Source organism: Xenopus tropicalis, chromosome 7 (genome assembly GCF_000004195.4).
Source record: "Xenopus tropicalis strain Nigerian chromosome 7, UCB_Xtro_10.0, whole genome shotgun sequence".
In the NCBI taxonomy this organism is placed as follows: domain Eukaryota; kingdom Metazoa; phylum Chordata; class Amphibia; order Anura; family Pipidae; genus Xenopus; species Xenopus tropicalis.
The window spans coordinates 80,617,820-80,633,091 of NC_030683.2; the positions used below are offsets into that span (position 1 = coordinate 80,617,820).

Below are 15,272 nucleotides of genomic sequence, written 5' to 3' on the forward strand. Positions count from 1 at the left end.
AGGGAACAGCAGAAGTATTCATATCTAAAAGGTGAAAATATCACAAATTAAACAGCTTTGATGGGCAAAAATCCTTTATTGAATGTGAACAAAATAAACAGACCAAGATCCATGTATCAGAATTGAAAATTCATAAGACCCCTATTCAGTGCAGTGCTGGGATGGTAATTTCTTTTCAGAGTGTTGAGAGTCAGCCATTATCAAGGAGATAAGTGCAGATAATGGGGACTCTTACATACCAAACATCAATTCCATGAGTGCTAGGGAGAAAAAAAAAAAAGTTTAAAAATAAATATTGTATTTAAATATATGTACAATATATGCACCTTTTCTCAAAATTGGTAAAAAAAAAAACAAAACATATTGTATGCATTAAAATCTATTGTATGGGCCTGTTAACTAATATCAACCTATCAAATGTTTTAAAGGGCAAGGAAAGGCAAAGTCACTTGGGGGTGCCAAAATGTTAGGCACCCCCAAGTGACTTTAATTGCTTACCTTGTACCCCGGGCTGGTGCCAATGTTAGGAGAAAACAGCACCAGCCCGGGGTACCTGGAGCGTAGCGCTTCCTCCTTCCGGCTTCGTTCTTGGAACGACTAAGGACATGCGCATGTGCAGTAGAGTGAAAAGCCGACTTCTCTGTTAAAGTTCGGCTTTTCACTCTACTGCGCATGCGTGCGCGAGCGAACCCGGAAGTAGGAAGCGATGCAGGTACCCCGGGCTGGTGCTTTTCTCTCCGTACAGGGGCACTAGCCTGGGGGAAAAGGTAGGCGATTAAAAGTCACTTGGGTGTGCCTAATATTTTGGCACCCCCAAGTGACTTTGCCTTTCCTTCTCCTTTAAATACAAGACCAACAAATAATTGGTCCAACAGATAGGTTGCTAAGGGCCACTAGATTTTGCACCTGGTATTATACCCCTAGGCTTTATTGCCAATGCCTGATAATTTGTTCTGGAGCTGTCATATTGATACTTATTTCAACTTAGGTAATCGGGAATCTATACCACATCTTGGTTAGTCTGTCACACATTGCTGGACAGACCCGTGAGTATAGCAGGCATTCTTGTGGAAAGCTCACGTAAGCCCTTTAGTCTAACCAGCCATTTAATGCAAGATTCCTGCCAGCAACAGATGACTCTCCATTACCTAAGGCACCTCAATAGTTTCAAGAAAGGATCTTCTTTCCAGTTATAGGGTGGTGTGCTCCTAAGTGTAGCCATTGGTAGAAGCCAAGTTTGCAATTTGAGGTCCTGTATAAAAATTGGAAATCATGGGTCCTCACAATTTACTGGACAGTTCAAATGTTTTTAGGTTTTGCTTTGATCACTCAACTCATGGAGACACAATTCAAAAGGACAAGAAACTTAATGTGCTTGGCAGATTGGGGTGGGTAGAAGCATAATTAACATGCTGCATGTGTGTCAAATTGGTAATTTAAGCAAATAATCTATATTTCATGTTAACAATTAGGGGCTGATTTACTAACCCACGAATTCGAATTGGAAAAATTCTGATTGGAAAACGAACATTTTGCGACTTTTTCGTATTTTTTTCGATTTTTTCGGCGCCTTTACGACTTTTCGGAAATTATCGCGACTTTTTCGTTACCAATACGATTTTTGCGAAAAAACGCGAGTTTTTCGTAGCCATTCCGAAAGTTGCGATTTTTTCGTAGCGTTAAAACTTGCGCGAAAAGTTGCGCTTTTTTCGTAGCGTTAAAACTTAAAAGGCGCGACGTTTTGCGCAAGTTTTAACACTACGAAAAAAATCGCAACTTTTTTGCGCAAGTTTTAACGCTACGAAAAAATCGCAACTTTCGGAATGGCTACGAAAAACTCGCGTTTTTCCGCAAAAATCGTATTGGTAACGAAAAAGTCGCGATAATTTTCCGAAAAAAATCACAAAATACCGATCATTACGAAAAAAACGCAATCGGACGCATTCGCCCCGTTCGTGAGTAAGTAAATGGGCCCCTTAGCCTTTTTCCGTTTCCATTCAAACATTTTCTTACCCTCCACCCACTCTCACCTGGCTTTTTCATGCTCTTTCTTAGCACATGCAGCAAATCATCAGATAGTGCATGCATCTCATTTCTGAATTTTCTGCGCCCTTGACGTGTTAGTTTCCACAGGCAAGAGCGTCTGTGTCCATCTGCACAAACCCAACCAGAACTCTTTTCAAAGCTACTACTAAAACAAAGGTTATGCCGAACAGTGTTCTTCCAACCATCTGGAGCAATACGAAAAAATGGAAAGTGCTCTCTAAAAGAAGAAGCAAGGATTATGCAACAGTTATTACTAGTAATCTACTTAAAACATTTCTAAAACCCTGCCTTACCCTTTATTGTGACTGTTTTTCAAGTCAGAGTCCATTATGTAAGGAGGATCATCTGTGCATTAGGGACATTAGGTTTTCCCCCAAGAAATCATAAGCAATATTATATATATATATATATATATATATATATATATATATATATATATATATATATATATATATACACACACACACACACACACACACACATATACAGTGGCTTGCAAAAGTATTCGGCCCCCTTGAACTTTTCCACATTTTGTCACATTACAGCCACAAACATGAATCAATTTTATTGGAATTCCATGTGAAAGACCAATACAAAGTGGTGTAGAAGTGTGAGAAGTGGAACGAATATCATACATGATTCCAAACATTTTTTACAAATAAATAATTGCAAAGTGGGGTGTGCGTAATTATTCAGCCCCTTTTGGTCTGAGTGCAGTCAGTTGCCCATAGACATTGCCTGATGAGTGCTAATGACTAAATAGAGTGCACCTGTGTGTAATCTAATGTCAGTACAAATACAGCTGCTCTGTGACGGCCTCAGAGGTTGTCTAAGAGAATATTGGGAGCAACAACACCATGAAGTCCAAAGAACACACCAGACAGGTCAGGGATAAAATTATTGAGAAATTTAAAGCAGGCTACAAAAAGATTTTTAAAGCCTTGAACATCCCACGGAGCACTGTTCAAGCGATCATTCAGAAATGGAAGGAGTATGGCACAACTATAAACCTACCAAGACAAGGCCATCCACCTAAACTCACAGGCCGAACAAGGAGAGCGCTGATCAGAAATGCAGCCAAGAGGCCCATGGTGACTCTGGACGAGCTGCAGAGATCTACAGCTCAGGTGGGGGAAATCTGTCCATAGGACAACTATTAGTCGTGCACTGCACAAAGTTGACCTTTATGGAAGAGTGGCAAGAAGGCCATTGTTAACAGAAAACCATAAGAAGTCCCGTTTGCAGTTTGCCACAAGCCGTGTGGGGGACACAGCAAACATGTGGAAGAAGGTGCTCTGGTCAGATGAGACCAAAATGGAACTTTTTGGCCAAAATGCAAAACGCTATGTGTGGCGGAAAACTAAACACTGCACATCACTCTGAACACACCATCCCCACTGTCAAATATGGTGGTGGCAGCATCATGCTCTGGGGTGCTTCTCTTCAGCAGGGACAGGGAAGCTGGTCAGAGTTGATGGGAAGATGGATGGAGCCAAATACAGGGCAATCTTGGAAGAAAACCACTTGGAGTCTGCAAAAGACTTGAGACTGGGGCGGAGGTTCACCTTCCAGCAGGACAACGACCCTAAACATAAAGCCAGGGCAACAATGGAATGGTTTAAAACAAAAACATATCCATGTGTTAGAATGGTCCAGTCAAAGTCCAGATCTAAATCCAATGGAGAATCTGTGGCATGATCTGAAAACTGCTGTTCACAAATGCTGTCCATCTAATCTGACTGAGCTGGAGCTGTTTTGCAAAGAAAAATGGGCAAGGATTTCAGTCTCTAGATGTGCAAAGCTGGTAGAGACATACCCTAAAAGCCTGGCAGCTGTAATTGCAGCAAAAGGTGGATCTACAAAGTATTGATTCGGGGCTGAATAATTACGCACACCCCACTTTGCACTTATTTATTTGTAAAAAACCTTTTAGTAAGCTCTTTTGGGCAGGGCCCTCTTCACCTCTTGTATCGGTTATTGATTGCTTCTTTATATGTCACTCTGTATGTCCAGTGTATGAAACCCACTTATTGTACAGCGCTGCAGAATATGTTGGCGCTTTATAAATAAATAATAATTATTATATATATAGTAATTTAAGAAGTGGGACAAACAGGGGCTCAAGCATTCAAAGTTTATTGGGAGAGGGGCACAAACCACCATTTCTTAGCATACTTGCACCCTGTCGTGCCAAAGGTAAGACATCACTGTATTCATGGGGCATGCTCAGATCTGACCGGATGTGATTCAGAATACTGCAGAACTCTATTCATGAGGGGCGAGTGGAAGGAGACATGTAGGTGACCCCCTCACCAACTACTATTCTCCTAACATGCATGCCACAATAGAGCCCTGAACTTTACACTCTATGGCAGGCAGTAAAACAAGGCTGCCTTGTGAATACCAATGCTGTGCTCTGCACTTAGTATTAACATATATTTATAAAGTGCTAATATATGCCACAGAGCAGTACAATAAATGGGTGTATACACTGAACACATAGATTTACATACAATAACAACCAATAACTGATACAAATGTAAAAAGGGCCTTGCCCACACAAGTTTACAATCTAAATGATTTCCAGCATGTTGCATGATGAAGATCACATCCAAAGCCCCGACACAAGTAACAGAACATTATATTAAATACATATAAAGCACACTTTTGGGGTTACTTGACCTTTAAAAGGAGAAGGAAAGGTAAAAACTAAGTAAACTTTATCAGAAAGGTCTATGTAAATACCATCATAAGCACTTGTGAATTATGCTTAGTACAGGGGAATCCCTATGCTGCCATAATTTTATGGTATCTCTGTACAGGCTATGAGAAAACTTAGCGGGCCTTTCCTGCTGAATTGTGCTGCTTTCTAACTGGCAAGAGGAAGTACTGCACAAGATGGGACATTTAAATTTCTGTCACTGCTCCCCTTTCCCTACTGCTGGATAGTCAGCAGAGCTTTGTGAAATTATACCAGAGATCCCCAATTCTTAGGGGCAACATGTTGGTCCCAGTGGCCTCAAAGTAGGTTGCCATTTTTATATTTCTGGCTTGGAGGCAAGTTTGGAAGCACAGAGACAGTTTTACTCATATCAGAGCCTCCCGCAGGCCAGCAGTCCGCATGGGGCTACCCAATAGCCAACCACAGTCCATATTTGGCATCCCCAAAAAACCTTTTCATGCTTGTGTAGCTCCCCAACATTTTTTACATCTGAGTTTGGCTTATGAGTAAAAAAAAAAAAAACATTGGGGATCCCTAGATTATAGAATAATGTACAGTTCAACTGGTGCAGCAATGCCGCACCACAACCAGGGCACAGGCCCACAGCTATAAATACAGATAAAATGGCTGAAGCTTACTTTTTTTTCGTAGTCTCATGCTCATCTTTTCCCTCCATTATTCCACAGGGGTCTTTTATTAATGAGGTGTTAAACTGCAATTGGTTCGTTCGGATCTTTTTTTCTCTTTCTAACTCAAATTATCTGTTATCTATATATTTCCTGTTTTTAATCTCCATTTTCTCTGCATTTATTTTCTTTTCTCTCAGCATTTTTTTCCTGCTCTCTTTCCTCCTTTATATTTCTTTCTCCCATTAACTCCTTTTCTCTGAATTTTGTGCTTTTATTTTCTTTCCTCTCAGTAACTTTTTCCTGCTCTCCTCCTCCCTTTATGGTTCTTTAATCCATTAACTTCTGTCAATTAAAAAAGAAAACACTGTGCAGGACTGCTACTTACATATATAGCTTATCTTATCTACATGAGAGGAAAACTCCTTCACAGGGGGCTGTGCACGCTCTGCCTTAGGACAGTGAATTCAGGGGGTCAAAGTTAATACTCTGCAAACTTGTCCAATTGCCTTGCATGCACAGCTCCCTGTGAAGGAGATTTCCTTTCGTTTAGATAAGATAAGCTGTATATGTAAGTCTGTGCACAGGGTTTTTTTTTTTTTGTTTTTTTAAATAACTGGAGCTTCGATTGTGGGTGGAGGGGGCAAGAAAAAGCTCCATTGGCACGGGGCTTGATTGGGGGCAATAGGTCCAATTGGCCTAGGACTGGTACTGCCTCTCCTGCTTCCCCCTCCCAGAATGCTAAGAACTCCCTCCCCCCTCCCTTAGGAATGTGTGATCTGAGCTATAAAGGCTAGACTGCAGGAAGGAAGCTACTTAAAATGGTAGCTGCTATATTAAGGAAACGGAGAAAGCTTCTAAAGCCAATTACTTGGGTATGATAATGGTTTCTGCAGAATATAGTGTTCTAGGTGGCACTAATGTGGCAAATCTATTGGCAGTAAAATGCCAATATCCTTCTCCTTTAAATCTCCCAGCAACACAAGCACTAATATTAAGTGAGGATACCAGGGCACTTGTGGATAATTGCCTTGGGAGCAGATATTGTTTGATAAACTTTCTGATAGTCAGCACTATATCAGGCTCCTGTATTTCTGGGCGCACGTCCTGTTGTATTCACCGCACAGGTCATACAATCATCGAACCATGAACAGCACTCCCTAATCTAGTCTTCTTATATTTAAAATGCCTTTATTCACATGATTGGCACAGACCAGTATAGCAACGTTGTTATACTGGTTTGTGCCAATCAAGTGAATAAAGGCATTTTAAGTAGAAGAAGATTTGGATTATTGGGTGCAGTTCATGAAGCAGACATTGTTTGGCCTGGCACTGTACCATGCCACTAGTTTGGGCATCTTTATTCAGGAAAACTCCATCATAGTAGTAGCAGACATGATGATTGTTTGCAGTTTGAGGCAATGCCCTATAAGTGACAATGAATAAATTCACAGCCATCTTACCTGACAAAACTGTAGATTTGTTGCACATTTAGACTGCCATCCTCACTGTTTCTCAAAGCAAGCGAAATTAAGTTGCAGTAATTAAGAGGGGGGCGAGGCCATGATTCCAGTTGGGTTAAGCCTTTTTGGACCCTCAACTTTTTACCCAGACACTTTGCTTTCTTGCGCTTGTGTTTGGGTTGCCATGGGTTATAAGAATCATCATCATCTGTCAACTGTAATAGAAACAAAAATGAATACATCTAAATACATGCCTTTCCACCTTTAGTCTGCTTAGTCAGATAACTAGAATGGTCTTCCATATACTGCATTAGACGGTTATGGAAAATTTTATTGAGAACACAGAGAAAACCAAATTTAAAAAGAGACTATGACTGCACCAAGCATACCTGAAGACAATATACTCTACAGCAGTGCTGTCCAACTTCTGTGGTACCATGGGCCGGAACTTGTCTGGCCTACATGGCAGAGGGTCGATAATAAAAGCCAGTTTTGACTACGCCCCTTTTTTAGGGACCATTTTATGCCTATTTCCAAATGCTAACAAACTCCCAGAACAAACCTCTGCCAGGTTCGCCTCTCACAGGCAGCATAGGGCAGGCAGGGTATGGCACACATGGGCAGCAAAGGGCAGGCAGAGTATGGCGCGCACACAGGCAGTACTCTGCCTGCCCTATACTGTTATGTGTGCCATAGTCTACCTACCCTATGCTGCCTGTGTGTGCCATGCTCTGCCTGCCCTATGCAGGTTTTGCAAATCTTTTCAAAGGTTCGCAAGCGAAACAGGACAGATTCACTCATCACTAATAAAAATATAAGAAACTGGAATAAATGTATAAACATACAAGAGGTGCATGGTGAACTTTGGGTGGATGTATGATGTTTATGAAGGGAACTTGCTGCCCACAAGGTGTGAAAAAGAACCCTACAGATGTCCAGAAAAGACTGGTGAGCTCCATACTCATATCATGTACAGCCATGCCACTGATCCACCCCAGCCACTCCCCAATTATGCCAAACGCTGTGCACAATCCACCCAAGCCATGCCCACTCCCCACAAACCCTGCCCCTTTTACAACTAGTAAGTCTTGGTTTTCCATCTGCCTGGCTTAATTACCCCCTGTACTCCCCTGATGGCAACCCTGCCCATCACTCCGTATTACCACATCACTGCAGGAGGTTGGTGCTTCATCTTCAGAATCCTCCACAGTAGAATAATCATTAGACAGCTGCCTCTGAAGCTGCAAGGGTGGAGAGGTCAATTCTGGTTCAGGAGGAATACGGTTAATCCACTCAGGGCATGGAATCACCAAGTTAGGGTCCACAACAAGCCACAGGCTGGGGCGGAATGTGCACTCTAGGGTTCAAAGAGATATGGTCAGGATTTTTATGGTATTCTTTTTATTTCTAAATTTATCTGTTTACATAGCAAATAATTCATTCCACCATTCATGCCTGATTCTGAGCTTTTAGAAGGAGCCAGCGCCACCCATTAGAACTGCTTTCAGGTAACCTATTGTTTCTCCTACTCCCATGTAACTGGAGGTACACCATACCTTATGTCTACTAAAAAAAAAACAAAAAAAAAAACAACACATTTAAACATTAAATAAACCGATATTCCAGGCAGAGCTGTAATGAAGTACTGATACAAAATGTTTGTATATTGTGTAACCCTATTTTGGCTACTGTTGTACTTTTAACACGCAATCACCTGCGTGTGGCGCTACAGGAGCCCTGAGCCCCAGTTTATTTATGGGGGACAGGTATGATATAAATAAATGGCGTGCCTCCCACCCAGGGTAGGTATAGGTAGAACTATATGTGCCCTCCCTGGGAAAACTTATGATGTCCTCCTTGGCCCAGACCTCCCTTGGGGTAGCTGCTTACCAAGCAGTTGAGGATCCTCAATATACAAATAGCCATGACACCTGTTATGATGATAAACCAGATGAACTTGCTTTATTGATTGATGCAGGCAGAACTTTCAGAGGATGTCACACAGACTGCTCAAGTCACAGTATCTCTCTCTGGGCTACCCCCGGTACTCCCGCCAGATGATCCCACGTAGGAACTCACCCCGGTCCACGTGTAGGGCCCAGGTGCTGACTTGGCTCCCCTTACTACACACTACAGGACCTGAACTCCAGCCATGAATGCTGGGGGGGGCCCCAGGAAAGAGGGGTTATCTCTGCCCGTTCTCTCTAGCCTGCCCGTCACTCCTAGAGTGACTTATTACAGTACCTCCTATACTAGAACACTAGATTGTTGTACACCTCCTTACAGAGGCAGTGCCAGGACTAACACCTAACAGAACATGTGTGCATGCCCTTTTATATTTCTAGCACAACGCCATCTAGTGGTTATTGTTAGCTTGCAGGGAATCTCATAAGGCTACCACCCTCATGGTGCCTGTCTAAAAGGGAACTCACTCTGAAGGGGCCCAATTCTTTGGGTCCCTACAATTGTATATAACATTAAACTCAATAAGAAACAGACAAGTAATAGATAATACCTTTCTAAAACATACACATTTATTACACCTTAATGTAAAAATGTGTGCATTTAAGAGTATCTATTTTTTATTAATTTTATGGTATACATTAATTATTAAAATACTACATCAGTATAAGTATTCCATCATTCTCTCTATTGATGAGAGCATTTAAGCCAATTGTTTATGCTGCCCAAATGGTTGATCAATAAAATGTATGCGAAGCATTTGTGATCTCAAGTATAGAATGTATCCTATTTGCAAGAAACAGGAATACTTGTTTTTTTTAGCCCTACTGGCCCCAATATAAATTTGAATTCACTCTATTTGAATGGTCTACCTAGGGAGCATTTAATCAGCTAGCTATTAACACCTGTCAAAATGTACAGTCCGGCTTACCCCTGATCTGCACATGCATCTGCAATACTCCTATGCGGCAGCCCTGGCAGGCCCTAATGCAGTCACATCCCCAGCCCTCTTACTAGTTCCACCACTGAATTATAGGGGTCCCCAAACTTTCTTACTCGTGAGCCACAGCCAAATGTAAAAAGACTTGGAGAGCAACAGAAGCATCATAAAGGTTCATGGGGGTGCCAAATAAGGGCTAAGTAGGCTTTATTTGGTAGTAAATCTTATTCAACCAAAACTTGCCACCAAGTGAGGAATTCAAAAATAACTACCTGGTTTGGGGGCACGGAGAGCAACATCCAAGGGGTTGGGGAGCAACATGTTGCCCCTGAGCCACTGGTTGGGGGATCACTGGTGTAAATAATAGAAAGATAGATAAGAGGAAGGTAAGGTAAAAGGTTAGGTGTGGGTGGAACAAGGTCTACCCACGCCTGATCCTAACTCATCAGTGGCAAATTATATATACTATATACACACACGCGCAACATAAGAGCTACCATAGGTTGGCTGCAAAAGAATAAGTGAGCACCGAAATAATGGGTGGGAAGGGCCAGAGAAAAGTTTTCTGTCAAGCTCACATATCAATAGTGGAAACCCTAAATGCATGGCTGTTTTAGTTAGATATAGCCTCTACCTTATAACACACTTGTGATGCACTTACCTTGATAATCACCTTCCTCTGACCTTGTAGGGGATACCTCTGTGCTATGCTGGCGTCTCAGGGTGTACCTTTCAACTTTGTCATCAGCACCTACAAAAACAGGTGATATATTCCAAAAATGTAATATGCAGCTGCCATTTTTTGAAATATGTACAATTATTGCAGCATTGATTGCTCTACAGGGCTGAGGAAAATCAGCAGTGGTGGATCTGAGGAATAAGCAATTTCTATACATGTATGTGAAACAGACAACCTTACCTATAGTAAAGGGGGGGGGGGGGGGGGGGTGGGCGGGATTAGAGTGCTAAAAAGGTTGCTGTGACTAAAAGATTGCTTTGGGGCTTACCGACTTCTAGTTATGCCACAGTAGTTGATAAATAGGCAAGAAGGGTTATGAGGAGCAATGTGTGTTGGGACCTATAGGGTTAACAATACCTATAGCTTTAAACCCTACCATTTTTTACTGGGCAGAAGCCCATGCATCTATTTTGCCTATTTACATATTTTACTTTATTGAGTATTTGCCTTATGACCACTTCCTGCACACTGTAATATAGTGTTTACCAGGGGGCTAAACAAGGCTTAATAAGTACAGAATATCTTTTGTAATAGCACATTCTAGGAACGCGAGATTGCTTTTGCTATAACGGACTGTTTTTTTTTTGCTCCAGCCGGAAGAGATAGCAGGAGTTATTTTCCTTTACAGTCTCTGCTGCCTTAGTGAAGGGACCGCAGTAGTGAAAAGAGTATTAGCACTTATATTGTAGTGTCACCCACTGTGACCTACAGCACTTATATTTGCCTATTTGTGTCTGTAAGTTACCATACCATATAGATTGTAAGCTCTACTGGGCAGGGACCTCCTTCCTCTTGTATCCTCGACTCTTAACTTATTGCAGCTGTATTTATCTGTATCTATTATTATCTGAACACCCTGTTTGTATTAATGTACTCTACTGTACAGCGCTGCGTACATAAGTAGCACTTTATAAATAAAGATATACATACATACATATTAGGCTTAGATTTATTCTCCCTGATCCAGGTCTGTTTGTGAGATCCGGACCACTTAGGACTTCTTTTACTACCCATGCTACTCTCCACAGTGGAGCATCCACTTTTGCTTGCTCTCCGTTTAACCTGACAATCCATCTGCTCTGCATCTGCATTTGTGAGTATTATTGCATATGCTTGTGGATCACTTGTCTTGGAACATAGAACCAGTTCTGTTTAAGTTTGCTGCAAAAACTTTTCTGGCGTCCTTTATTTCTAAATGTTCTGCATGTAGTTGCACTACCTCCCTCTCGATCCTTCCACATCGCAAATGCTCATTCTGTGTGGTAAGTCAAGTGTACTCCATGCTCTATAGCCATTCTAGCTGGGTCTATATTGGAAAAAGCCCCGCCAGCCCAGACCCAACCCTCGGCGCTCCCTTAGCCCACAGATCTTCCGCTCTCAACACACCTAAGGTAAGAATAAAGTACACATACTTGGGGGTTGTTCAGGTGGCAAGGCAGGGGGGTCAACCAGTCCAACCCTGCCCATAATTTGAAAAAGCATTGAAATTTTCATGGCTGACATTTGGCCCTTGCAGACTTGCCGTCTGTAGTTTATGCGTCATAGACAGGGCTGCTTCTGCCATGAAGCTAAAGGGGGACCTTGCTTTTCAGAGTGACAGTTAAAATAATTGGCATTCAGATCAGTGGCATAAGTAGGACCAACTGAGCCCCCTTTCCCCACAAAAAGTTTTAGAGGGGAGAGCGCTTGCCACAAGCACACCTCTCCCCATCCTGGCTACTCCTCACCACGCCAGGTGGTAAACTTTTTTGCTCTGGTGAGGGGGACACAATGACTTATACCAAATAATAGAATAAATTAGCAGAAAGTGTTTCCAGAGTGGCAGATTAAAAGAGGCTTATAAAACTTTTTTCCTCTTATTTAAATTGCAAACACACTTAAGGAAGCACTTCCTGCATAGCCTTTAATTAGCATTTCAGGGACATGCTGCATTTTATGTACCCTTGGTAATTCATTTTGGGTCATTCTGCATAGGTACACAGTCTATGTACCATGTACTCAAGTCAATGCAAGTTAGACATACAGGGTGTTTTGAAGAGATAAAGTTGTAACTATCATGCCTGGTTGTCACACCAGAACAAGAATTCCACAGTAGTGATAAACAGCTGCTGCAGTTCTTTTAAAGTCTATACAAATGCTTCAGTCAATAGAAGTCAAATCCAGCTTATAAACAGGACATCATGATTCTATAAACACTTGACTTCTAATAATACATAATGCTCCTTGGAGTAACTCACCAAACAAGGCCAAGTTACATAGTAGTTGGGACAGTAAATTACTTACCAGCAAAATATTGATCTGCCGTAATAGATAATTTAAGCTCCTCGCTCATATCCCAATCTTCAAGTGCTGTTGATAGATGAAGTTTCTCATATGGTTTCCTGTTTGCAAAACGCAAATACATTGTTGCTTCAAATGTAGTACAATTAATGGAATGTTTTTATTTCAACCTGTTACATTTTTTTGGACTTAAGAAATCAGTGCCTCTAAATTTAAAATGTCTGTAAGATAAGATTTAGCAGCCCAATGAATTGAATTAACTCCCACTCATCCAGGCATAGGCTTCCGAGACATTGTTTTAAGACTGCAAGAAAGACTTCTCTTGCTTTAAAAGGTCAGAGAATTTAATTAGGAAAAATTGGAAACACTCATGCAATGATAATTAAAGAGAACTGCCCTGGTGAATTAACTTTTAATACAGAGATGCAGATGAAGTAATCCAAACAACACAGTCATTGATCTGAATTTTTTTTATTTTATGTAAATTTTCAAAGAAATGCTCTGTTGCTAGGATCAGTGAGCTTAGCAACCACATAGAGATTTAATGTAAAGTGGCACAGAACAAAAAAAAATAAACAAAAAAATAAAAGTAAAGCACAAACTGCCTTCAAATTTTTTACACATTCAAGGGAAACACACTCATCGCCAAGTAGACTGAATTATAATGTCCTGGGAATGCCTTATTTTTATTTATAAAAATGTATTTTTTGTTAGTACAATTCCTTGGCATCGGTGGCTGCAAATAGGGGCAAGGGAAGGCAATTGCCCCCCCTTTGGAATTTTGCCCTCGAACAAGGCCAGCTCGCCCCTACCAGGAGTCACTGTGCAATTATCAACTATCTCTTGCAGTTTAAATGGTTCTTACTGTTAGAACATGGCTCTGGTGCAGTGTGGGGGGCAGGCAAAATGCTTGTCTGTGTGAGAGAGACTGTGTGTGAGTGTGTATTATAGTGCATTAAGTGGGGACCGGGGGGCATTTGTGGATGCTGCACCAAGGGAACCCACCAAATCCCACTCTCTAGAACTTCTTTATGTGTATGTCACTTATATTCTGGTTCAGTCTTCCCATTGACTGACAGCTCTGTTCCTGTTTGCCAGTCCTGCTTTTAAACTATTCCAATATACCTGTCAATAAACACATTTATATACCATAAAATATATATAGCATAATAGTGGTTGGCCAGCTTTCTATGTAAACCCAGCGTGGATATCCATAAGTGACTGTTCTGGTCAATTGTTTTTCAAATAGATATTTACCTATTATTGTGTTTTGTATAGTGCAGTACATTGTCATGACTGATACTCTTTAATTAAACAGCGCCCCCTAGTTATACAATTCTAAGTCATGAAACACTTTATGGGCTTTGCCAGTAAATTGATTTCCTACAAATTTGGCACCTAGTTATTTTTACAGGTTGTTTTTGTTTGATAATTTTGCTCCCGTCTGGAAATTTTTCTGCATTCTCCCATCTTGTTTGGTGTTGTAACTGCAGCTCTTTTTAGTAATAAAAGGGGTCAGGTTGGAAATAGCAAAACACCTCCTCTGCTACAGATTGCAGTGGTTATTACTGGAGTGGCAATACTACTAAAAAAAGTGTCAGATCCTTTATATGAAGTGTGTCACCTACAGTTGTAATGTGGATGTTCGCTTTAAAATACTTGCTTAAATGTATGGCAGAAGAACTGAACCTCCTGTAGATACTAGACCCTAAAATTATTGTTAGGCCTTGAATATTCCTTGGTACCACTAAGTAGCACTTGTGAGCTTATAAGACTTCTTATGTTTTATGGGAGAAAAAATGATTGCGATGCACTGGATGAACTTGCCATCCCTGCCTGTCATTGGAAAATGTTAATTAACACACAACTGCAACTTTACACACTGACGTACTTAACTAGAGGAGCACAATTTAAGTTTAAGAAATAATGGGGACTTTGGCTGTTTCCCCTGCGACAGCTCTAACCACCTGATGATCTTACTGTGTAACACCCTTTACTGTGGGGAGATGCCCTGTGTTTATTGTGTCAAATGCAATGTATGGGTGTGCACCCCTGAATCGAATTTCATACAAACTCAGTGGAGCTCCCTGCTTGGAACTGCCTTTTTGTGCCAATTCCCAAAATTCATGGGTCAAAAAATTGGTCTTTTGGTGGGTCACAAGAATGTCTATGTCTTCCCAGGGCCTTAGAAAATTGCTTGATTCCAAAGTAAAAGCACACGCACACCTGACCTCTCCAAGGTTGTTAATCCCATGCTATAGAAGTGAAAAAGAATAACCATGGTTGCCATGTTTACCATGTTTTGCAGTTATCCCATGTGCTGGAGTGTTTTTTGTATTTCCAGGGCCTTCCCCACTGGTGTAATAAACTCTCTATAATTTTTTGTGCGGGTCAGAAAAAAACCTAACTTGCAAAATGTTGTAGTGCCCACACATGACCTGCACCCACATCTTCCCACTTTATACACTACTTCTGCGAGCATCTCCAAGAGAAG

General features: G+C 41.3%; 1 protein-coding gene across 2 annotated transcripts; it reads right to left on the reverse strand.

Moving 5' to 3' along the window:
- Positions 1–56: 56 nt before the first annotated feature.
- Positions 57–13,092, reverse strand: foxr1 (forkhead box R1). Of its 2 annotated transcripts, XM_031905128.1 has the most exons (7): positions 12,782–13,092; positions 10,421–10,510; positions 10,032–10,110; positions 8,021–8,214; positions 6,858–7,072; positions 2,031–2,263; positions 57–260 (listed from the first exon to the last, which is right to left on the reverse strand). In XM_031905128.1, exons 3-7 carry the CDS (start codon positions 10,078–10,080, stop codon positions 232–234), a joined length of 720 nt encoding a protein of 239 aa, XP_031760988.1. In that variant the 5' UTR covers positions 10,081–10,110; positions 10,421–10,510; positions 12,782–13,092; the 3' UTR covers positions 57–231.
- Between the last annotated feature and the right edge of the window lie 2,180 nt (positions 13,093–15,272).

Coding starts and splice junctions, on each gene's coding strand:
- foxr1 (XM_031905128.1), bottom strand. CDS start 10,080: ATGTTGCTCCCCAACCCCTTGGATGTTGCTCTCCGTGCCCCCAAACCA. Junction 2,264..6,857: donor CAAATCTACAGTTTTGTCAG/GTAAGATGGCTG, acceptor TTCTTCTTTTAG/AGAGCACTTTCCATTTTTTC. Junction 261..2,030: donor AAAGAGCATGAAAAAGCCAG/GTGAGAGTGGGT, acceptor TTTTCTCCCTAG/CACTCATGGAATTGATGTTT.